The sequence below is a fragment of the Anastrepha obliqua genome, chromosome 5 (assembly GCF_027943255.1).
Source record: "Anastrepha obliqua isolate idAnaObli1 chromosome 5, idAnaObli1_1.0, whole genome shotgun sequence".
NCBI lineage: Eukaryota > Metazoa > Arthropoda > Insecta > Diptera > Tephritidae > Anastrepha > Anastrepha obliqua.
In genome coordinates this window covers 31,149,115-31,174,451 of record NC_072896.1, presented here as the reverse complement: position 1 = coordinate 31,174,451, position 25,337 = coordinate 31,149,115, and the positions used below count along the sequence as shown (strand labels likewise).

Genomic DNA, 25,337 nt, shown 5'->3' with positions numbered 1-25,337 from the left:
TGTTTCGATCGATGGTACATGGCCTAGCTGACCAGCAGTTCGATTCATATGAAGACATCAAAAAATGGCTTGATCCGTGGATAGCCATAGCCGTGGAAAAGATGAACAGTTTCACCACCACGGTATACGAGATCTACCAGAAGGATGGGAAAAAGTAGTAGCCAGCGATGGGCAATACTTTCAATGATTCACTTGTTACCATTTTTTTAGAATAAAGTTGTATTTTCATCAAAAAAAAAAACAGCGAAAACTTAGTTGCACACCTAATATATCTTTTAATATCCTCGAAATTTCCAAATGACATATTTTGAAAAAGAAAACATATGTTAAAGGTATAAATAGGTAAAGAAACACACATCGATCTCGTTCTTCTTGCTGTTTCTGCTTGCTTGTGAAAAAAGAGTAGAGGTTTTCCCATATGGAATAAAGTATACGCCGTGGGTACCTCTGCTTACGTTTATGTCTAATGAAAATTTGAAGTCTTTTCAACAGTCAAATTGCTGAAAAAAACAATAACTGAGTACGCAGCATTACTTTGTAAAATCCATAGTTTCACGCGAATATACAAGAAATAGTTAGTTTTTGTTTAATAACAAGAAATAGTTTTTGTTGCACTCTGTTGTGGATTAATAAATCCACAGAACCAGGATATGTTTAAGTCGAGTTAAATTCTTGAGTTATGTCTTATTTTTTTCTAAACTTCTTTTCTAAAAAATAAAGATTCTTATAGTTCTGTTTATTCTGACTCGGTACATCGGCGTTCAAGTGCCATAGGGGGTCATTATAAAAACTCCCGTTTGAACTCTCGAAGGTTCTGTTGCGTCATTAAAGACTGACGACAATTATGGACTCTTCTGTCCGATCGTCCACTTTATTCTAGTCTAATGTTGAGAAAGTTTTGAAGTGAGCGTTATTTTCATGGTCAATGTATTGCTTCCAGACTCACCGCATACTAAACGTTCCTGTCCACTATTGCACGCTTGGCCACCGCAATTTGACCACAACTGCTTTCGATTGTTAATTTCTCGGTAATTTTTCCATTAGCAATTACCATTCGCATCAGCAAAGAGTCGCAGTACAAAGTATTGACTTAACTCATTAGTGAAACACCCAAACACGTTTTGGATACTATATATGTATATATATATATATATATATATATATATATATATATACATAAACACCCTTTCTGGGTATTTGGCCGACCTCCTCCCCCTCTTTGTGGCGTGCGTCTTGCTTTTTCATGGCACAAATACACTCGAAGGTTTGCCATTGCCAGTAGAGCTGGGAAAACCATCGATGGCACCATCGATATTATCGATGGAACCGATGGAGTGCGATAAATCGATGGAAATTTTTCGATGTCGATATATCGAATTTCTTTTTGGTTCCAACACGTGTGTAAGTAAATTGCAATATATAGTAAGATTTTGTTATTATTAATTTTTTCTGCCTTTCTTTACATAGAGGTCTACTTTTATTCTATTAGAGTACCCTGGCAGTTCCTCTGGTAAAATGGACAAGTTTTTGACCTCATCCCGTAAGCATTTTAAAAAGAAACAATACAGGACAATTTTTAAGAATTTTTTTTTTTTTTTAGAAAAAGATCATGATACCTCTCCAACATCATCAAATGAACCATCTTGTTCAAAATCTGAACCGGAGCCTAAGCGCAAAAAGTGTATTTCCGCAGTGTGGACACATTTTGACAAATTGCAAACCAAACAACTTGTAAAATGTCATTATTGTGGCAAAGAATATAAGACAAGCGGAAACACGTCCAACTTGTTAGAGCACTTAAAACGGGCCCACCCTCTTGCCCAGCAAGTTAATAACGAAACTACGTCTTCTCAGTTAGAGCGATATTTTACACGGACAGACGTTTACGGTCCAACATCTTCCAAAAAGGAAGCAATTGACAAAGCCATTGCTGCAATGGTCGCAACGGATTTGCAACCATTTAGCGTTGTCGAAGATATTGGACTTAGAAACTTGATGAGGGTGGTGGACCCTAAATACGTCATGCCCTGTCGAAAAACTCTGCGGGACACGTATATTAAAAATATGAACGAGAGTATGACGGAGAAATTGAAGGGCATTCTTGACTCCGTTGACTCGTGCGCTATCACAACAGATGCATGGACATCTCGTGCAAATGTTAGTTATCTAACTGTAACGTGTCACTTTATTTTAAATTTCGAGCTTAAGACGGCAGTGCTATCTACAAAGCCACTAATGGATGAGACAAACCATTCAAGTCTAAATATTGCCAACACATTGCGTGAAATATGCGATGAGTGGAAAGTGTTCGACAAACTGCACACCATTGTGACCGACAACGCAGCATCTATGATTAAAGCGTGCGAATTATTGAAAAAGAAACACTTACCGTGTTTTGCGCACACTCTTAATCTTGTTGTGCAAGATGCTTTAAATCTGGAAAATGTGCAAAACGTTTTAAAAATCACAAAAAGAATAGTGTCTTATTTTAAGAGTAGCGCTATTGCTTATGCAAAGTTCAAAGATGCCCAAGGCACCGAAAATCCTTGCTCTCTATTGCAAGAGGTCCCTACTCGCTGGAACAGCGCATTACAAATGATTCAGAGAGTGTTGCGGACAAGAGAGCCCCTAACTGGCACCCTTTTAAGATGCCATAATGCTCCGATTCCACTGTCAGAGGATCAATTTCGGATTTTGAAGGATTTGTCCTCGCTTTTGGAACCGTTCGAAAAAGCCACAAAACATGCGTCTGCTGCAAAGGGCGTTACAATTTCATTAATTGCTCCTGCAATTTTCGCCTTATCGCAAAGTTTGGAAGAGCTCCATGAGCAGATGTTAACACCTGTAGGGAGAGAAACTTGCGAGTTTTTACAGAGCAACGTAAAAAAAAGGCTCTTCTCATATGAGAATAGATCAGCACCACGCCTTGGAACTCTTCTTGACCCACGCTTCAAAAAGGCGGGTTTCCAAAATCCGTCAAATGCCCAGCAGGCCATGTTGATGTTGGAGGGAGAGGTTCATAATATAATACAGGACGTGAGATCTATAAATTCCACAGAGGAACTGCCAAGGAATGAGGAGACTCCATTTTTATTTAAATGCATGGCAGGAAAAATAAAAGAAAAAAACAAAAGTTCACGGGCGGACTCAATTATTACCATTCGCCAATATATGGAGCAGCGCAATGCTCTTCATGACAGCGATCCGCTCCAATATTGGCAGGTAAGTTAAGTGTAGTTTTTTTTAACAACTTTCATAATTGTACTTTCTACAATACAGATTAACAAAGAACATTTATTTGCACTTGGACAATGCGCAATAAAATTCTTGTGTATACCAGCAAGTTCAGCTGAATCAGAGCGCACATTTAGTAAAACAGGAGCTATTGTGACGGAACGGAGAGCATGATTAAAACCTAAACAAGTGAACACATTGGTTTTTATTAACAAAAATCAATGGCTACTTTAAAATAACTGTGATATTGGAACGAATTGTTTTTTTTTTAAATAAGAACCTCTCATTAGCATTAAGTTTGGAAATCGCCTTTTGTTTTGTAGTATTTAAGAGTAGCAGCTATCCGCTGCATAGTACAATAAGGACCTCTCATTAGCATTAAGTTTGGAAATCGCCTTTTGTTTTGTTTTTGCTTAGAGAGATTTTTGTTTTCGTTTTTTGGACTTAGGACGAGAAGTCACCCTTTTTTTATCTTCAAGTTTAACTTGAAACTATAAATTTTGTTTTTATAATAGGTCTATGAATAAGTTCGTGCGGTTTTTTTCGAAATTTGAATTTCGGATCATTCCCATGGCTTTTAAACGTTTGGAAATGGTTGATTGATCAACTCCCAAAGTTTTTGCAACCTCTTCTTGCGTTTGAGCCGGATCTTGATCGAGCAATTCCTCCAATTCGGTATCCATGAACTTTGGCGGCGCGGCCAAAATCACCACTTTTAAAGCGTGCAAACCACTTCTGGCACGTTCGCTCAGCTAGAGCATGCTCACCATAAACTTCCACCAAGATACGATGACTTTCGGCTGCTTTTTTCTTCATATTAAAAAATTCCCCGCAAAAACACATTATTTGGCACGAAATTCGACATTTTCAAGTGTGGTAAAAATATTGTTGTTTACGCTTCAAATAAAAAACTTATACTGACGTTTGTGCCTTACGACAGTAGCTCTCCAATGAATGTTTGGAAATGTGGATCGATGGAATAATAATCAAGTTACGCCATATGTTGTAAAACCGCACGAACTTATCCATAGACATCAGAACATTCACAAATTACAAGCTAAAATCATTTTAATATATTTTCGATGGAATTAATTTATAAAGGGCTAACTTATAGTAGTTAAATTATACGCTAGATAATTCGTATCGATGATTATAGACAAGGTCATGAGTTCTGATACTTTTGGTTGACCCTTTTTGAATATTTGAAACTTTGTAATATTCAAAAACGACACCAAAATATATATGTTGAATAACTCGTTTAAATTTTCGATGGAACCATCGATAGTATCGATGGTTTTTTCCATCGATGGAAAAAATATCGAGTGGAGCAACCATCGATGGATTCCCAGCTCTAATTGCCAGCCGAGGGGCGACCGCTATTAGAAAAACCTTTCTCTTTATTTTGGTGTTTTACCGAGATTTGAACCCACGTTCTCTCTGAATTCCGAATAGTAGTCACGCACCCATTCGGTTACGGCGGCCGCGTTCTTGATACTGTAACAGGATAAGCTCCCACTTATCCAGAATTGACTCCGATATACTAAACATATGTCCAGCATGTGAAGGCACCCCGCACGATAACATACTAACCACCTTTTCACATGCCCCATCAAACCCACTCATCTAACACCCCTCTTCTTTAGGACCCCACCTGTCGAAACAGCAAGTATCTTGGGCCTACCTTTAGATGAGCTAGACGACGACGACCGGTTATCTGCATTGCACTGACAGAGTTTGTATGCTGCTACAACAACAACAAGCCTTTTTGAACCCAGCAAATGGTAGAACCACGGTTTTCTAGCTAAAAAATTACGAGCATTTGTTGTGTGAGTAAAAAAAAAAACTTTTAAAAATCAATGCAATTTTTGAGCTACTTAAAGTTCCACTTTTTGATACCAAAATTCAGTGAGCTAGAAAACTGCATACCCGTAATTTTTCTTAAAACTTTGTTTAAAAAGTGTGAAATATTGATGGAAATTTGTTGAATTTTTCTTAAATTTAGACAAAGTTTGAAACTAGAATTTATACGATTTTGGTAGAAGCGCTTCATGGAGAGAATTGTGTTTTCATTAAAAAATCACTAAAATTAAGTAAGCAGCAAAGTAGATGTCAAGTCTTATTAATTTAAGTTCTAGTGATAAATTATAGAGATTCATTTAGGTTAACAAAAGATCATCACAACAAAGAAGCCACTATCCAATACAATTTCTGAAGCGTACTTACTTACGCGTGTATATATTTACAGAGCCATGCATTAATGTGCATTCTTACATAAATAAAAAATTATTTAATTTTCCATCTTCATTTCCTTAACCTGCTGCCGAGTCGAAAAAGTATTATCCCAGCTATCTGCTCATTTATGCATTTATGCATTTACGCATATTGTTATGCGCATACATACATAAATACAGCACGGAAATATACTTACTTACTTACACAGGTACTTACTCACTTATACGCGCATCTTAATCACCAAATAAAATTATCTTTTTACTCCACCTTCTTCCTTTTACAATGCCTCCACCCTCATTTTATTTATCATTTGCTCTTTTTTCAGCGCTTGCTTACTCACAACATTTATATTCATTTCATCTTGCATATTTTTTCCATTATGCCTTCATTTAATTTTCGTTTTCTTAAAAAGCAAAAATAAAAAATTCAATGAGAAATCTCTGCAGCTTCTTTGCACTGATTGAATGAGTGGAAAAGCGAGACATATTTGTTTTGAATTTACTGATTTAAGCTCGAGGAAAAATAATTAGTTATGTAATGTTCTTTTAGTGATTGGCTGCAAAGTGGTGTAAAAAGGATGCAGAGTGGTACAGTTGAATGTTCGAAAAGAGGGGGTATTTCAACACTCTAGATGCACAAAATTACTTAAAAAAATATTTCTTCAAATATTTCAGAACGGATTGGATGAACAAAGTTTTTTTTACAGATTATTAAAGGTGAGCATTGTACGCTTAATCTGACTGTAATATTGTCCATTTAGAGCGTGAAGAACGCAAAAATAATTGCGATTTTTCATAAAAATCATTGTTAAAAATTATTGTTTCAACAAATACACAGTCTTTGGACGTTAAATCGGTAGAGTAAACATTTTTCGGTAACCGAAATAAATTTCATCAAAATATCAATTGTAGTTTCTGAGATATAGATTTTACAAGAATATCATGCAAAAAAATTCAATTGTTAATAACATAAACAAAAAGCGAAATAAAAAAAAAACTATTCACAGCAATTATTATGTGACAAATTCTCTATCCAAAAATGCATTTGATTATAAAATCGGGAATTTGATGGAAAATTCGGGGCCCACTTGACGTGGTTTGACTCACGAGCATTTTTATTTTTGTTTCTGTTTGTTTTGTCGGGACAGATTAGCAAGTATGGTACAGCACTCAGACACAATTAAGTTCATTGCACTACAACCGGGCTCCCTTTTTAAGTTTCTTTAAATCTACCCGACCTTCGAAGAAATCTAAGTAGATCTTGTGTTGCCAAGGAGCCAAGTTGGCCGCTTCATAACACATCAGTGCCAAAGACCCCAAGCCTGATTCCAGCGGAAACCGGGCAGTCGCACAAAAAGTGGTCCGCCGTCTCATCTGCCTCTCTACATGCTAGACAGAGTGCACTGTCTGAGATGTCCACGCTTTTCCTGTGTTTTCCCATAGAACGTGGCCCGGCATCAATCCAACCAGCTGTTCACAGTTTCCTCTGATTGGTGACAGGAGGAACTGCGACAGTCGGTCGGACATGACAGGTAACCACAGTTTTGTCCATATGCAGCATCTCTCAACCTGCCATTCTCAGTTATACTTAGAGGGCGCGTCCCCAGGTGGTGGATAAGGGAAGCTTTCCCAGAAATGGGGGTAGGAGAATAATTATCTCTCGCGAACCACACAGGTCGAAGACGTAAACTTTGTTAAAAAAAACTCCCAAGGTGTAACACGACCCGTGCTTATTGGGTGGGTTTGGCAGTCATGGGATAAAATTAGGCTTTCTCTTAACGGAGCCCTCCTGATATTAGACCGCCCCAAGTTGTAACGGTGGCCTTACGATGGTATGGGACGCTGCCATGGCGGCCCGTTTATTCCCAAAAATCCTCCTTGGTCACCGAACACGGAGACATGTGCAGCACTCCGAAAGGGCAGGCGACCATAAGAACCAGTATGAACAAACAAAAACATAATAAATCGGATAGCGCAAGAAAACGGGCAAACAAGTAGACGGACAAACGGACTGACATAAAGACAAAACGAACGGGCAGTCGGACGTACAAGCAAATGGACAATCGGACGGACCTAACGGCATAACGGATGGACAAATGGATGGACACAAATGAGCTGGAAAGCTTAGAACTCCCTAAGAGGGTGAGCTCTTCGCCTCTAGTCAAAAGACAGTTGATGGCAAAGCTATTAGCCACAGCATACCATCAACTCTAAATGAACCTTCTACATCCGCTGATGCCCGTTTTGGTATAAGCTTTACCAGAGGTTTCTCACTATTCTCGGCAGAATAAGCAAAAATGAGGCCGAAGGTAAAACTCTGCCCAAAGACGTGGCCTACAAGGCAAGGTGCCAAAAGGTATTCGATGAGTACCTGGCGTTCCAGGCCGCCCAGAAGGCAAAATTGTAAAACGTAATCGTTCGCAGGACAAAGGCGGCGAAACCGCGAAAAAGCATACTTAAAATGGCACATACTGTTTCGACGCGTAAGCCAGCCGTACGCGCGTTAAATGAGGAGGCACGGGATCACCTGTAAACTGCGTTGATGGACGAACTAACAAACCGGGGCAAACCTAAGTTGGAAAACTGGTCCGAAATCTAGGCACGGCTGTCTCGTATTGTTTGTTTTATTGTTGTTGATCACGTCATGGCAAGCCCGTCTTTGAAAACGGTGTACCAACGCATCAAATATATGACACAAAAAATTAGTTCTGTCTGCGTCCTTTAAAAGCCACCTAACTGTCAGTAATATCAGTAATGTAATTGAGCTAGTGTAAGTCGGGTCACCTGAGACTATCTGCAATGGAGGGTGCTTGGTTTCTGAATACGGTATTCATGTGACGAAAATTTGTAAAGTTGGTGAGCGTCTTACCACAAATATGGTTCCAAAGTAAAATGCAGTAGAGTGATTTTCACTTCTACTTATCTATTCAAGTAAACTTTGCACGAGCCTACAGCACTAAAATTTACTACCTAGCAGTTTAGCGCAGCATCTTTCTCATAAGCTAAGCGAAAAATTCTACACACAGCGTGCACGAACGCAGCCTTTTATCATTACAACAACAGCTAAATTTTAAACAAACATGAAGAAAGGAAAACGAAACGAAAAATAATCAGAGAACAACAACAACAGTAGCATAGTGAGTTTATTAAAACCTATTCCACAATTAAACAGACATACAAATCAGGGGCGTCTTTAAGGGGGAAGGAGGTCACAAAATATCATAAGGTCGAAGTGCAAACCTAAGAGGGAATGTATCATATAATCTTAGAGGGAAGGAGGTAAGTTGTAGGGGTTCGACCCACCTCTGATAGTAAAAGAGTTATATTAAAGGAATTTTGAGTTACAGTCTTAAATAACGGTTCGAATTCTGAGTGTAACGCTAAATGACTAAGCCTTTAAAAGATGCGTTCATAAAATTATGTTACCGATGTTAGTAAGCATTAAAGATCAAGGGAACGAAGAGAGGATTTTATTGTAGAAGTTGAAGCCGAAGAGCTGTCCAATATTTTTTTAATTTTCTAAAGTAAAAATGCTTTTGTTTGAAGTAAGCTTCGAGTTTAAGATAGAGAACTAATTTCTTATGTGGGTCAGCGTAGCCTCTTCATACGCTCAAGTTCACGTTGTTGAATAGTTCAAGCTTAACATCTAACTTCACTACACATCGCATTCACTTAATACATAAGAGATTATGGATGATTCCCTTACAAACCGAATATACTAGGTTGTTCAATAAGTTTTGGGGCTCGATAAGAGAGGTGGTAGCATATTTTTTTTTATGTTTGTACACTCTTCAATTGGAAGTATGTGAAGCTTAATTTCAATCTGTCAAATTCGTTTTTTGTTTACAAGCCATTTATCATCGACGTGTCATAGCATTTTCTACAATGGAAAAAAAATCAAGTATCAAGCAGAGATTGAATTTTTAATTTTGGAAGACTTAAGCAAACAAAATTTATGGATGAAAGTGGAATGTCTATAAGGACTTCCGCCATGAATTAGCACAGTAGAAAGATGGTTTGCTGAATTTAAATGTGGGCGTGCAAGCTTGAAGACGAACCAGGTCCAGGACGTCCAAACACAGCACCAGCATCAGAAATCGCAGAAAAAACAGCAGGCTATCGTATTGGAAAATCGTCGAGTGGCTGAAAGAGACTTGGGAATGGGAAGAGACTTGGTAATGGGTTAGGCTAAGTCCTTTATGCACTGCGACCAGATTGATATATTGTGCGCCCCACATTACTTAATTTTAAAGAGACTTAGCCATCTCACTGGGTAGTGTAAGGAATATTTTGACAGCAGTATTGGGTTGCAGAAAGCTTTGCGCACAATGAGTGCCGCATTTGCTACAACAAAAACACATTCGAATGTGACTTTCTCAGGATGAAAAGGATTTTATGCATCGATTCATCAATATAGATGAGACTTGACACTTTCACCATGATATTGAATCAAAACGAGAGGCTAAGGAGTGGTGTGAACCAGATTCTGCGGTTCCGAAACGAGTTCGTATCCAGAAATGAGACCAAAAAAGTGTTAGCATCAGTTTTTTTGGATGCGAAACATATTTCGTTTGTGGTAGAACAATAAATTTTGAATATTATTGTAACCTATTATACCTGCTGAAGGGAAAAATTTGTGAAAACATACCCAGTTTTTTCTTCGCATCGAGTACTTTCAGAACTGGAGCGTTTCCATCCATTCGGATGACATGACCCAGCCAACGGAGCCGCTGGGTCTTTATTCGCTGCGTTATGTTTATGTCGTCTTAAAGCTGATACTACTCATATAGCTCATACCTAGTTTGCAAAAGAAGAAACATTTTTTTTCATCAACAGAGTGCACCGTGTCACAAGAGCATTTTGACACTTGCTAAAATCTATTAATTAAAATATGATTGTGGGAGCATCCACTGTACTCCCTAGCGCCTTCCATCTTTTTCCAGACCTAAAAAAATGCATGCGTTTAAAGCGTTTTTCTTCAAATGATACGGTCATAACAGCTGTAGAAGCGTGTTTCACAGCCCATCCAAATTCGCACTTCAGGGATGGAATTCATAAATTGGAATTTGGGGTATTGAACAAGTGCATTGACGTGAGTGGGAGAAACTGTAGTGAATAATAAATTGTTCTTCAAACCATAAATTAGAGTTTTTCTTATCGAAATCCAAAACTTATTGAACAACCTAGCATTTGAACAAGAATTAAGTCAAGTTTTTGTTTTGACGAATATTTTTGTACGAGTGTTTTTTAATTCAGAAAATAGAGGAGAACAGGAAAAAAATATTTTTAAATTAACTAATTTTCTTTCTTGGTGCTACTGGGTGCTAATACTTGCTCCAATATTTAAAAATATGTTTTTGGATGATTGGACGGAATGCTGGATAAACTCAACAAGTAATTTCTGTGTCACGTCGTCTCTTAGCTTATCAGAGGTTTTGATTGCGAAACATGCGACTATTCTTCGTTGCGTTGGATATTTGCAATCAGTGTGCCGAAAATCGAGCTTTGGTAGACTAATTTAACAACTATGCTTCAAAAATTGTTTAACCATTGCAGTAATGCAATTCCATAGTTTCACCAAACGTTCACGCAAAGCATTCCACCATAAGTATAGTCCGAGAACCAGGGGTCATTTTGACCATCATTTCATGCCGACTGATTTTAATACTGAAGGCAGATGCCATCCAATGGATGAGGAAACCAACCGTGAGCTGGTCCAGTAGCGGAGGGTTTGGACGTGGGATGCTGCGAAACGTGTCGAAAAAAAATTTCTACCAACTCATTTTATACCGGCTGAAATTTTTTTTGTGTATTGTTGATATTTAGTATAGTAAAAAAAGTAGTCAGCTGCGCCGTAGAAGGGGGAAAATACGTCAGCTGAAAAGGCGGACTTGAAAAATAAATTAAAAAGTAAAACTGTAGTACTTTATGCCGATTGAATTTTTTTTACATAATTTTGGACTCATATGAAAATATAATAATGACGGAAGTGGAAGTGATGAAAAGAAATATATTCAGCAAATAGAAAATACAAGAAACTATGTGAAGAGAGCAAGAAGAATTACTATGACAATCTTGAACTCAGAATAAATGAGGTTAATAACAGTAAGCATTGGTGGAAGATGGTCAAAGTCCTTCGGTGTTCAGTTACAGAATCTTGTCTAGAGGTATCGCCAGCAATATTCAAACATTATTAAATCCAAATCGCTGTGCACCATGTATACAATATGTGGCAAATTTAGTAAGGGATGATTGTCTAGACAGATCAATCTCAATAGATGAAATCAGATTGATGTTACAAAAAACGAAATGTGGAAAAGCTCCAGGCTCAGACAAGGTTCCATATGAGTTTTTTAAAAATGCCGATGACCGGTTTCTTGTTGAGTTGGCAAACGTTTTTAATAGGCTATATAATATGGGCCAGGTATCTGAATGTTTCGAAACAAGTCTGATATATCCGCTGTTTAAAAAAGACGATAGGAAATCTCCCTCCAATTATAGAGGTATCTCATTCATGAATTGTGTTGCAAAGATAATGATGGGCATTTTAAATGAGCGACTCACAAGCTGGATAGAAGATAAAAATATTATAACAGAATTTCAAGCAGGTTTCAGAAAGCGACATTCAACTGTAGATAACATACCTATAGTATATAACCTAGCAGCAATAATCCATATTAAGTTTAGGGAGAAGAAAAAAGTGTACGCGTTTTTTGTGGACTTTAAAGCCGCTTTTGATACTGTCCCTAGACAACTATTGCTATACAAGCTTCGTGAAATAGAAATATCCACCAAAATGCCAAACACTATTGAAAGTTATTACAGAAATACATGTTCGATAGTAAAAGTAGGAGATGAAATGAGTGAAAAATTCAAAATATCGTCAGGAGTAAAGCAAGGGTGCCTGCTTTCACCTTTGCTCTTTGCTCTTTACTTGAATGACCTGCATGACTGCTTGGAGGGGGGACTTTTTATAGATGAGCTAAATATCCATTTGCTATTATATGCTGACGATATCGTCATATTGGCAGATGAGGTTAGTGCTCTTCAAAAAATGATAAGCAACTTAGCAAAATACTGCGAAAAGTGGAATATGCAAGTAAACTTATCTAAGTCAGCTATAATGATTTTTCGGAGAGGCGGTAGAATAGCAGAAAAAGAAAAGTGGTTTTTTCACGGCGAAGTTATACCAATAACGAAAGAATATAATTACTTGGGTGTAAAGCTAACATCAAAACTCAGTTTCAAGCAACATATAGAAAATAGAAATGTTCTAGCGAAAAATAGCATAAATGCAACTTGGCGCAAATTTCTTAGTAAAAATAAAATTAAGTTGTCGGCGAAATGGAAACTGTTTTTAGCGGTGACCAGAGCAATCCAGAGTTATGCTGCTCAGGTATGGGGAAACTCGTTGTTTGAAGAATTAGACAAAATTCAACTTTATTTTTTAAAAAGGGTACTTCATCTCCCGAGTAATACGCCATCTTATTGCATTCTCTTGGAGACAAATGTTCCAAGTTTTCATTTGTATACACTGCAGCTTCATTTAAAATATATATTCAAAACGTTATTTGAATATGATAATAGATTGCCTCGTATACTATCAAAAAAGATTTTAGAAAAACAGATATTTTGGGTTGAAGAAATTAGTAATCTGGCACAAAAGTTAAATATAACATGTAACTGGGGCACTTCAAATAAAAGAGAGTGGAATAGAAATATAATTTGAATACTAGAAAATCTTCATGATTCGAATATTCGAACTTTATGGGAAAGAGTACACCGAAGCACCCGAATATATAAGTAATTAGACCATAACAACGCCAGAAGCTATTTAAACGATAATACTGGAATCTATAAAATTATGTGGATTATGAAAGCCAGATGTGATTTAATATACTTGGGAAGCTAAAGGGATTTAAATTGCACTTTATGTAACTTAAATGAGTTAGAAGACATCACACATTTCTTAGGAAAATGCCCAAATGATGTCCAAAATCTACCCCTGGCTCCCAGATTAGCTCCCGGAGTAGCGAATAGTCCTTTTCGTCTATCAGCCAGAAGAGACTGAGTGGCTACGGCTTATTTATATAAACCTCATAAAAACTGATTTTTCATAAAATATATTTTAGTCAATCAAGCACCTAATTTTGCATTAATACTGAACCCCCTTCAACTAATTTTCGATTACGCTCCTGCTACAAATACAAGTACACAAATTTTGTGATTGTGGCTGCCCACATCACTCGGATCTCTGCGCTGTTTTTGCCTCTTACTTATTATTTACATTTGTTTGCATAATACACACGTTTTACATTATATTTACCTGTTTATTCATTTACGCATACATATACATACATTCTTATGCATGTGCACATAAAATTATATGCACTTAAGAATGTGTAAATTAATGCATACAAGTATTTGTACATATAATTTGTGCTTTTGAATAATATCTCTGTGGTTGAGTGGCGTTGTAGAAATCTTCATTCGCATTGCTTACCTGAAGTGGTTTCAGTTCACTTAAGTTGATGTTGAGGGATGATAGATAATTATTTATTATAATTAAAGGAGGAGGGAATTAAGGAAGAAGCAAATGCTTTAAATTGCCTTTATTATATCGTCTTTATGATTTATTTTTACTTAGTAATATTCAATTCAAGTTGGTATAATAAGCATAAGAGTTTAGTTCTAACTTGAGTTAATATCGAAATTTCGCATTATTTCCACTTTGATCCAACACAGGTAGGACTAAAAAGTGTAAATAGTTCACTTCTGCTCATATTACAAATCTGTTTTGATATAGAGCAAAGCTGTTAGCATAAACTGTTCATTTTTAACTGGCGTTAAAAACCAAATATGGTTAAAATCACATATTTCTTTTAATTTACTCCAACGCTGTTAGAGCTAATAAGTTAATTTTTAAAAGTTAAAAACTAAAGATGGTTAAAATTATAGGTAGGTAGGTATAGTCGGGTGACACACCGAGGCCTGCTGTAGGCACATTGTGATACCACCAGAGCTGTCCCCTCTCCTCACTCTACATTGTCCTCATTGAACCAACTTGTAGCTTTAATATATCTAACAAGACTTGTTATTTTTATATCGGCTACTTCTGCCAAGTTATTCAGGGAACTTTTTCTGAAAATATTGAACCTTCTTCTATCCGAGCCATGCACCCGCATAGAAAGTGCTCTATAGTCTCTTCTGCTTCAATGTCGTTTACAGCTTCTGCAATAGTCGTTATAGGGTGCTCTCAGTTTACTGACATGCCTGCCAATCAGACAATGCTCTGTTAGGACCCCGAGAAGATTTCTCATGTTTTTCCTGCTAAGTTTCAACAGTCGGTTTGTGCGGCCCATATTCCATTCCCGCCACGTCATTCTACTTATTGCACAGGTCTAGGACTGAGTCCATAGCCTGTTGGCAGCTCTGATAGTGTGTTTGTCTATAAGCATCTTACAAGTTACAATAGGTATGTTTGCTTTGTCTGGATGGATCGGTAATGTGGTACCCAGTGTTGCCAATTTAACGACTTTGTCGCTAGAATTGACGACTTTTGCTTGAGTCTTGGCGACAAAAAAAAAGTTTTGACGACAAAAATGATTTAGCGACTTATCTGGTGACTTTGGGAGAGTAAATGAAAACCGTTTTAGGCAATAGATACTTTTCTGTCAACTTGATTACCCGTGAATGCCCTTTACCTTCCATACTCTAGAGTAATAATTTACTGACTATAGATAAACTAACGCAATCCGTCGCCTTTTTTTCAAATGAAAATTTTCAAAATTCCGTACGTACAAAGATAACTACATTTATAAAAATTAACAAGCAATTTCAATTTTTAATTAAAGATGATCCGTTTTTGAGTAATCGATGCGACCATGGAGGAGGAAATGCTCGACGTGATTGTTTATAACTTTTTTTATAAATTAATATCTTTCCATAAAAGTTTAGGATGACTGTATTTAATGGACACTTAATAAAATAAAAAAATCCGATCCACAAATTCCTTCATTTTCCCCCTAAAAAAAATCACTTATTTTTTTGGCTGTCACAGGGGTGTTCCCCCTTAAAGCGTTTTTATGCCAATTTTTCTTTAGTATTCTTAAATTTATTTTATAAATCCATTTCAAGACTTTAATTAATAATAATATAGTAAATTGTTGTATGATTTGCCTGGTTTTATTATAAAAGCGTAATAGTTAATATTATTAATTTTATAAAATTTCAAATTTCCATTTCAATCAAGTGCTGGATCATCTTCGAAAATAACTTTTTCAACATTTCTTGAATCACTCATGCTTTCCAATGATATTTTAAAGACACAAATTAACAAAGCGTTAGAAAATTTAGTAGATTTGTCGAATCATGACAAAAAAAAACAGTATTTCAGGAGATTGAAACTAACTTCCGTTGATCTCAAATTTGAGTAGAGTTGGTATTACTGGTTTAATTATTATTCATCTAAAAATTTTAAGTCCGCAGCTGGCCTCTTGTGCACCTCTCAGAATGAAATTTAGGATCCGCCCCTGATGAAGTTAGCGACTTTCTAGCGACTTTTGATATTGGCCCTAGCGACCCAGATTTATTGGCGTTGGCAACACTGGTGGTACCCAATCTCGCTGGTTCATCTATTTTGCAGTTGCCTTCTCTATCTCTATGACCCGGCACCCAGAACAGATTTATTACAAAGTACTGTGATAGTTCTGTCAAACGGTCGATACATTATTGTACTGTATTTAAGTTAATATTAGGCGATTTTAAAGCTTCTATATCTGAATATATGTGTATATCTCTTGTGGTGAGGACACTTTTACTTAGGACTAGCAGGCCTTCTATGATAGCCACAATTAACCGGAATGAGATATTGGCATTCATTCCTTCAGAATGAAGACCTCGCCTACTTGTTCATTTAGCTTGGAACCATCAGTATATATACTGATTCCGCTTCTATTGCCCATTACCCCATTGTCCCAATCTTCTCTCGTTGGGAAAGTTGTGACAAAGGATGTGTTTACATGCAGCTCTACTGAGTTATAAAAGTCTGTCGTTTGATGTAAGAAGGGTTATTTGAGTAGTATTCTTGCGTGACCCCTTCTGTTAGTGGCTAAGTTAGAAGATTCTCTTAACCTAAGTGCCTATTTCGCCTCCAGCTGTTTGCTATATGCGTCAATCGGTAATAAGTGCAACGTGACATTCATCGCTGCCGTGAGCGTAGAGACTAGCACCCCTTTGAATACTTTCTAAGCATTTGACTGTTGTTGGCCACCAAACTAAGACACCGTATGTCATGATAGGCCTCACCACTGCCAGTGTACTATTTTTGGGGTTAGGTCCAATTTTGCTCACACAACTCTTTTGCATGTATAGAGTGCTGTTTCCATATTAATCGTTTGTTTCCTCGAGAGCTTCCTATCTAATACTAGTTCTAGGTAGCTTGCCTATTCCCCAATTTACACTGTGATTCCCTCAAGGGTAGGGGGGGCTTAGAACACGTATCCTGTGTTTTCTGGTGAGCATGATTAGTTGTGTTTTGTTGGGATTCACCCCAAGGCCACTCGATATAGCCCATCGTTCAACGCATTTTCTTCTTATTAATAATGCAACGTCATATACGTAGGCTACTACGTGTATCCTCCATTCCTCTAGATTCTTTAACAATTGATTCATTGCCAGTACCCACAGCAGAGGAGAAAGTACACCGCACTGAGGGGTACCCCTTCTGATGGATCTGAGTTTCGTCGAGGGGCCCAACGTCGAAATTACGAACCTGCCTAATAGCAACTGTTCAGTAAATTTCACAAGTCCCTCGGCGACACATTTCTTTTGAATTACTCTAACAAAGTTAAAGGCAGGCAATGGCAAACCTTCGAGTGTATTTCTGCCATGACAGAGCTCCTCATAAGCAACATCTGCCGGTCGGAATCGGCTTGAAACTGTCAAACCAAAAAGGTGTGCGCCCCAATTATATATACATACATACTACTGTGGGCAAAAAGTAAGGGGAATTTGGTTGTAAAATGAAAATCAATTTCATCCCCTTCAAAATAATCCCCTCTCGATAAAATACACTTATGCCAACGATTTTTCCAATCCCCGAAACATGCCAAATAGTCCATTTCCGGTATTACCATCAGCACCTTCTTCGATTCAGCTTTTATCTCCTCAATCGACTCGAAACGCGTTCCTCGGAGTGGTCTCTTGAGTTTTGGGAATAGCCAGAAGTCAGACCGAGCCAAATCAGGCGAATACGGTGGTTTTGGAACGATATGCGTGGAATTTTTGGCGAAATGGTCACCACGAACGAGTGCAGTGTGAGACGGTGCATTATCGTGATGCAAAAACTAAGAGTTATTGGCCCATAATTCTGGTCTTTTTAGACGAATTGCTTCACGTAAACGACGCATAACGCTCAAATAATATTCCTTATTAACAGTTTGGCCAGATGGAAGGAATTCATAGTGCACCACACCACCAAAATCGAAAAAAACTGTCATCATAACCTTTATTTTTGAACGACTTTGACTTGCTCTTTTCGGTCTGGCCTCGCCTTTAACGCGATATTCGCTTGATTGGTCGGTTGTTTCAGGGTGGTAAGCATAAATTCAAGTCTCATATCCCGTAATGATGCATTTGAGCTTGTCCTGATAGTCTGAAAGCATTGCTTACCATACATCAACGCGACGACTTTTTCCCAAGAAATTGAGAGTTTTCGGTACCAAACGAGATTTGACTTTTCTTTCAAAATGATTTTCACAGATCCTTCTGATATTCCGATCATATCAGTAAGGTCTTTAACAGTCAACCAACGATTTTTGAGCGCTAGCTCCTTCACTTTATTGACGTGTTGGTCATCTGTTGACGTCGATGGTCGTCCGGAGCGCTCCAAGTCATCAACACGTTCTCGACCCTCTTTGAAGTCTTTGTACCACTTATAAACATTGTGATGCGACATGGTCGATTCACCAAATGCCTTCTGCCACATGCTAAACGTTTCCGCAGCCGAAATTTCATTCCGCAAACAAAATTTGATGGCACTTCTCTGCTCAATCAAATCAGACATTGTAAAAATCGAAAAATGCACTCTTGATCGTTTGATAAACACAAGAGTAAATATATTACTGATAATGACATTCACATGAAAGTTGGCCCAGATGTTATTAACAGTGCTGCCAACTCATGAAAAAAATAACTTGAGCGAAATTTTAAATCCAAGAGTGATTGCCGAAAAACCAATGCACCCACAAAGAGTGACTGTTTAGTGCGGTTTATGGGCCGGCGGCATCATTGGGCCGTATTTTTTCCAAAATGAGGCCGGTCAGGCAGTTACTGTGAATAGTGTTCGCTATCGTGAGATGATAACGAACTTTTTATGCCCCGAATTGGAAGATATGGATGTGAACGATATGTGGTTTCAACAGGACGGTGCTACTTGTCACACATCTAACGAAACAATGGCTCTTTTGCGCGAAAAATTTGGTGGGCAAATAATCTCACGTCGCGGTTTGTCAATTGGCCGCCAAGATGATGTGATTTCACACCGTTGGATTTCTTTCTTTGGGGTTATTTGAAAGAAAAGGTGTACGTCGCGGCTTATCGACGAACGAGCAAAGCTAAAGAATGAGATAATTTGGCACATTAACGGCATAGAACCTCAATTATGCCTTAGCGGCATGGAAAATGTGGACCATCGGATGGAGGTGTGCCGCCATTTGGCCGATATTTTGTTCCATGCGTAATTGAGCTATATCAGTATTATCATGTTAAAGAGAATTGACAATAATTAAAAAAAAATTGTATTTTATTCAAAATCAACACCGGCCCTTAAAACTTAACCACCCTTTATTATCGAGCATTGAATTCATGACTGCATCCCTTTCCCCATATTCCCATTATCATTTAGTATCTTCTAGGTCAATCTTTCAAATATTTATGCGAATATTTCTCAGTGAGGCTTCTTACCTGTGACCGTTGCCATGCCGAGAAAAATGCATTTCAGTTGGTGTTTTCTAGGAAATCTTTGAAGCGGTCAACATTGACATCACCGTCGTGCCAACTAACAGCAAACCTGCCAACAAAATATTGCACATAGCATAGCAATACTTACCGAAAAACAATAACCATCATTTTCATTAGCAATTCTTGCATGAATTTCCATGTGGCATACACACAAGTCACTTGAACTTGTAAACAAATTTGATTAGTCATTGGGTAATGGCACACAATTTCTGATTTGAACGCATAGCTGCTCAATGGAGAAAACCACACGATGTGCGGTAACTAAAGAGTTACATATGTACTTGCATAAATATGTGTGCCACTGTACGACTACTTTCGATGGGCACAATACCAATAGCTCTCCGTGAGGCCGCTGTAGCCAAGTAAGTTGTGTGCGACCATTGTTTAGTTGGTACCAGATTCGATGCTCAATGTATAAATGACACTTGAAATGAGAGAAAATATTTATAAGAGCAAGTCATTTCAAACCCCTAAGTGGATTGCCATCAAGAAAAAGCTCGTCCTTAACCATTCAAAAGCAGCATAAAGGCGTGAGGCTCTCCGTTTCATAAGTCCCATATTAAGGTGCACTCCAGAAATTCGAGCAAAAGTGTGGCCAAATGTTTAACAAAGGTCGTGTGCATCAATCATATATCTGTATTTATATTTACATGCATACATACATACATATATGAGTATAATAGGTCTCTGTCACTCCTCTTAGTTTTCGATTTTTCAATTACCCTCTCAAAGTGACCAAGCTAATGCAAATGCTACTGACACTGCCTAGTTGTTTGATGCTGCTGCTGCTGCTGCTGTTGCTGATGAAGAATGTAAAATGTAAATTTTATTTCAATATTTCCTATTGCCGCCTTCCTTGCATTTACTGCTCCTCAATTTTCAATGGTCACTTAATGGCACTGGTTTCCTTAAAAAAAGCAGCATAAGAGTGTGTACGTATTAGTTGTGAATACATGTAGGTAATGGGTGTTTATTTTAGAGACATACGGGTATTATCTGTAGTATTATAATTATTATTATTTGAATGACTGTGGCGCTTGTAGGTATTATAAAGCATTATAAAATAATAATTTTGTTTGATATGAAGAGTGTGCAGAATATAATTAGATTATTTCCTATACGCTTTGTGGGCCAATTTTTCTTCATTTTAAGCAAGCGAATTTCACTAATATACGAACTTAATTTGACGACACTTTCACTGAAATGTGAAGGCATTTTCTAGGCAGGTTGGAGTTTAACCTCGTAGTTTATATCCTCAAAACGGCACTTGGGTTCAATATAGTTCATATTCATTTATAGTTTAGATAAGAACAAATATGCATGCAAAACAAAAAAAAAAAAAAACAACAAAGCAGATGATGCTCGGTTCAAGATATTTTCAAAAGCCATAACTTTGGAGATCGATTCTCGTTCTGTGTAAACATGAAATAAAAAGAGGGAGAGGCCCCTCATAAAAGAGGAAGAGACCCGAGAAAGAATGAGAGAGAGAGGTAAAGAATATATATCTAAATAAATTCACAACATTTGCAGAGAATACAAATAGACAAAATTTACAAAAAACGGAAAAGGGTCGAGCCTAGCCTAAAGTGTATCTAATATATTGTATATATAAAGTATAGCTCTCTCTCTCTCCTTTAACTCTACGTTAAATCTTTTTCTCTCTCACGGAACAAAAATGCTCAAAACTTTGCATGACCTTGAAATTTTACTCTCCATTCTCGCTCGCCTATCGACGCCTAAGAAATTTGAATTCAAAAACTGGTATCCATCAAAAATATCTGCTTTAAATTTTAGTACGTCTAGGAATTTTTTTTTAAATAAACTGAAAGCACTACAATCTTTTTTCTCAGCGCATCCAACGAAATGAGGACTATTATTAAGGACACTTTGGGTTTACGTCCATCTTGAGAAAGGAGTTTAATCAATATATCTACTACACATATAAAACTGATGTATTAACTATTCGGCAGATTCATTTGTGTAAAGAATATTTCAGTATAAGCAGACTTTTTTGAATTTTAATGTTGGTGGATGATAAAGAAATCTTTTTTTTTTATGGTACACGCTTCCGAACGGCAAATGGTTTTTCATGAAGATCTTTTCAAGGGCAGAAATACACTCGGATGTCTACCATTGCCTATAGAGGGGTGATCGCTTTTATAATAAACATTTCCTATTATTTTGGAATTTCGTGGCAACAACGGGTTTCCGAACGGTAGTCATCAACATCCATTTGGCTAGGATGATCGCTATTCTCATACCACACTTTTTGGAAATATTTCTAACTGATATATTCATATTAAACCGAAGCCGGGAAGTCGAGAATAGTTCGTCTGTAGCGCTCACCTTTGATGATAATGTGGGATTAATCAAAAATTTTTAAATAATGCTTCCGTAATACCAACTATGCCGGACAGAGTCTTAGTTGACCAATCATCTTAGCAATTCCATGTTCCGATCTTTTGTACAATGTTGTAAATTTTTTTGAAAATTGGTTTATTTATATGGTTGAGTTTAATATGAAGTAAACCCAATGTTGAAAGTCTTAATATGACGTTTTTTAAGGAGAAATATCGTCGACTCTTTGCATCGTTTTTACAAAACTTGTTCTTAATTTTTTAGAATAAAATAAACTTGTATACAACATTTTCTTTGAAAAAAAACTGCATATATTTTTTTTTTTAATACTCGTACTTGTGAATAAAATTTTTTGTCACATTTGAAAAATGCCACCTCCAGATTTTGTTTCCTGATTTTTTTCATTAATAGGGAAGACTGTACTCAGTAATCACTCAAAGTTTCATAGCGGGATTCCCATAAATTTTCGAGCTGTACTGAAAGACGTACAGCGAACCAGATAATTTTTTTTTTAAATGCCTTAAGTGTAATCGTGAAAATTAAAGTGTATGTGTGGAAAGATTTTTAGAAATGCTTTTGTGAAATATGTACATAATAATAACCCCATTTCGGTTGAATAAAACGGATGACTGCTCACAATTTTTCGCAATTTCATTTGCTGACTTTTCTAAAAGGCTCATATTTAATTTTAGTTATTTTCATATAAAAATTATGGAAATGTAGCTCTTCAAATGTCCCGAAAATTCCCGGAATTTTGGGATTGCAATTTAAGACTGTGCGTTCATATAAAAACGAATGAAAAGTATGTTTCATAATATCCCGAAATTTCGGTACTGCAATTTAAAATATGAATTTATATAAAATTTAATGAAAACTGGTTTATTTAAAACATCCCAAAAAATACCGAAATTTCGGGATTACATTTTGAAACCGCTAGTTAATAAAAAATTAATGAAAAATATGTCTTTAATATCCCGAACAATCCCGCAATTTTGGAACTGCAATTTAAAACCTCTAAATTTCAGCTTTTAGTGCCTTACTGAAAAATGATTTTGAAAATAAATGTGTACCGATTTTTTAATATTATGTATACTGCATTATATTACATACAATTTATTGTATACAAAAAACACCATCGACAATTGGTTTGTTAGAAGTCCCTATCGCAAATACTATGCCTTTAAAAGAGCACCCATTAATCCAAATGGAAGTAGGTGTGTATGTGGGATGCCTTTCTCTGGCATTTGATCACTTACACTTACTTATGCACCTACACATACAAATGTACATATATGAATGAATCAAATGCTGGCATTGAGCACTTTGCCCGACTTGACCCCTTTTGAAGAAGCGGTCAATGAGTGAGAAAAGGATTTTATATGGTTGGACGGGCAAAGTAAAAGCATTTAGTGGTTACTTTTATAGAATTACTAGTGCATGATATTGAAGGTTGGAGTAAATACACACAAATAAATTTATTCTTGTGAGTGCAAAGGTGTCATGGCACACGTGCAAATTATTATGTAACAATGTATGTATATATGTGTAACATATAGGTGTATTTTGCTGGCAAAACAATTTTTTTTTCCAAAATTTGTTCTATGGCCAAAAAAATTAGTCCCTTTTTTTTTTTTTTTTTTTTGTTAATATTTACTCGCGTCACCTGCGATTCCACAAATTTCGTATAAAGTCCTTAATGTAGTCGATATTATTAGCAGCAGATTATCCTCATTTAGTTTTTTTTCACAAACATTCAAAAATGATAGCCTATGCTTTATTGCATTTATATTTTATATAACGGGTGATTTTTTAGCTATTATCTTTTTAAACAATTGGTTTAAACAGCTGACGCACGTTTCGTGTTTTGTTTCACTGTCAAACATCTTCGGTTTGTTCTGTAATTTAATTTATCGCGCACTTCTTCCATTTAATGGTCAGTTTAATCGACCCACTGAAGCGGCTATTCGAGCTATTGTGACTAAATTTAGAACCAACATTATTGGACATCAAACCACCAACACGCTTACGTAGAGTGCGAACTGAAGAAAATATCGCAGCTGTATCGGCCAGTGTTAATGATGCCCATTAATTATCGATTCGTCACCGTTCGCAGCAATTGGGCCTCTGTTACTCAACAGCGTGGAAAATTTTGCGAAAGGATTTAGGTGTGAAGCATTTCAAAATACAACTGGTGCAGGAATTGAAGCCGAACGATCTACCGCAACGCAGAATTTTAGGTGAATGGGATCTTGGAAAGTTGGCCAGAGATCCACTTTTTTTATCGGAAAATTGTAATCAGCGACGAAGCTCATTTTTAGGTCAATGGGTACGTAAATAAGCAGAATTGTCGATTTTGGATTGAAGATCAGCCAGAAGAATTGCAAGAGCTGCCAATGCATCCGGAAACACAGTTCAGTCACAGTTTGGTGCGGTTTATGGGCTGGGGGTATCATTGGACCGTACTTCTTCAAAGTTACTACGAATCGTAACGTAACTGTGAATGTTGAGCGTTACCGTGAAATGATATCCAACTTTTTTTTGCCCAAAATGCAAGAGCTTGACTTACATGACATGTGGCTTCAGCAAGACGGTGACACATGCCACACAGAACGCGTTACAATGGACTTGTTGAGAGACGAGTTCGGTGAACATTTTATTTCACGTTCGAGACCTGTAAATTGGCCACCCAGATCGTGCGATATAACGCCTTTAGATTATTTTTTGTGGGGATATGTTGAAGCTCATGTCTATTCAGACAAGCCTGCTTCAATAAACGCATTGGAAGACAACATTAAAGCATTTACGTGTGAGATACCGGCCGAAACATTGGGAAGAGTATGCTAAAATTGGACTAAGCGGATGGACCATTTGAAGCGGAGTCGCGGTCAACATTTGCATGAAATAATATTCAAACAATAAATTTAATGGACTGTACTATCGATTTAAATAAAAATTTCATGCATTTTTCTGAATTTTACGTGTGTTTTTTTTTTTAAACTTTCCTACAGCTCTGAAAAAATCACCCAAGGTGAAGTGCAAAATTAGCAAGGCTGAGTTAAAATAGAAACGACAGGAGCTTTGTTCTGATAACTTCGAGTTTATTTATTCCAAATTATCCCCTCTGGCTTCGATACACTGTTTTGCGCGATCTAAAAGCTTTTCGAAAGAGTGTTTCATTGGCCGGAATGTCCTTCATGCTGTCGGTACAAGTCTTTCGGATGGCATCTACGTACGCAAAACGTTTTCCTTTCATGGCCAAATGCAATTTTCCGAATAGGTAGGTCACAGGGTTAGGTAAGTCATTGATGGTTAAAATGCGATTTATAGTGAAAAAATCAGTCATAAGAGTGGATCGATGAAATGGTGCTTTATCATGCAATAAGCGCCAGCTTCCACCTTCGGGGTATTCAGGGCGAATTCGATGAATGCGATGCAATAAACGCTTCAAAGCGCCAAGATAGAAAATAGCATTGATGGTTTGACACGTTGGCC

At 37.1% G+C, this 25,337-nt stretch overlaps 1 protein-coding gene across 1 annotated transcript; it reads left to right on the top strand.

The window, feature by feature from the left end:
* Positions 1-1,299: 1,299 nt before the first annotated feature.
* LOC129248684 (E3 SUMO-protein ligase ZBED1-like) lies at positions 1,300-3,408 on the top strand. The gene is made up of 4 exons (XM_054888313.1): positions 1,300-1,401; positions 1,468-1,540; positions 1,601-3,036; positions 3,280-3,408. Exons 1-4 carry the CDS (start codon positions 1,300-1,302, stop codon positions 3,406-3,408), a joined length of 1,740 nt encoding a protein of 579 aa, XP_054744288.1.
* The last annotated feature ends 21,929 nt before the right edge of the window (positions 3,409-25,337 follow it).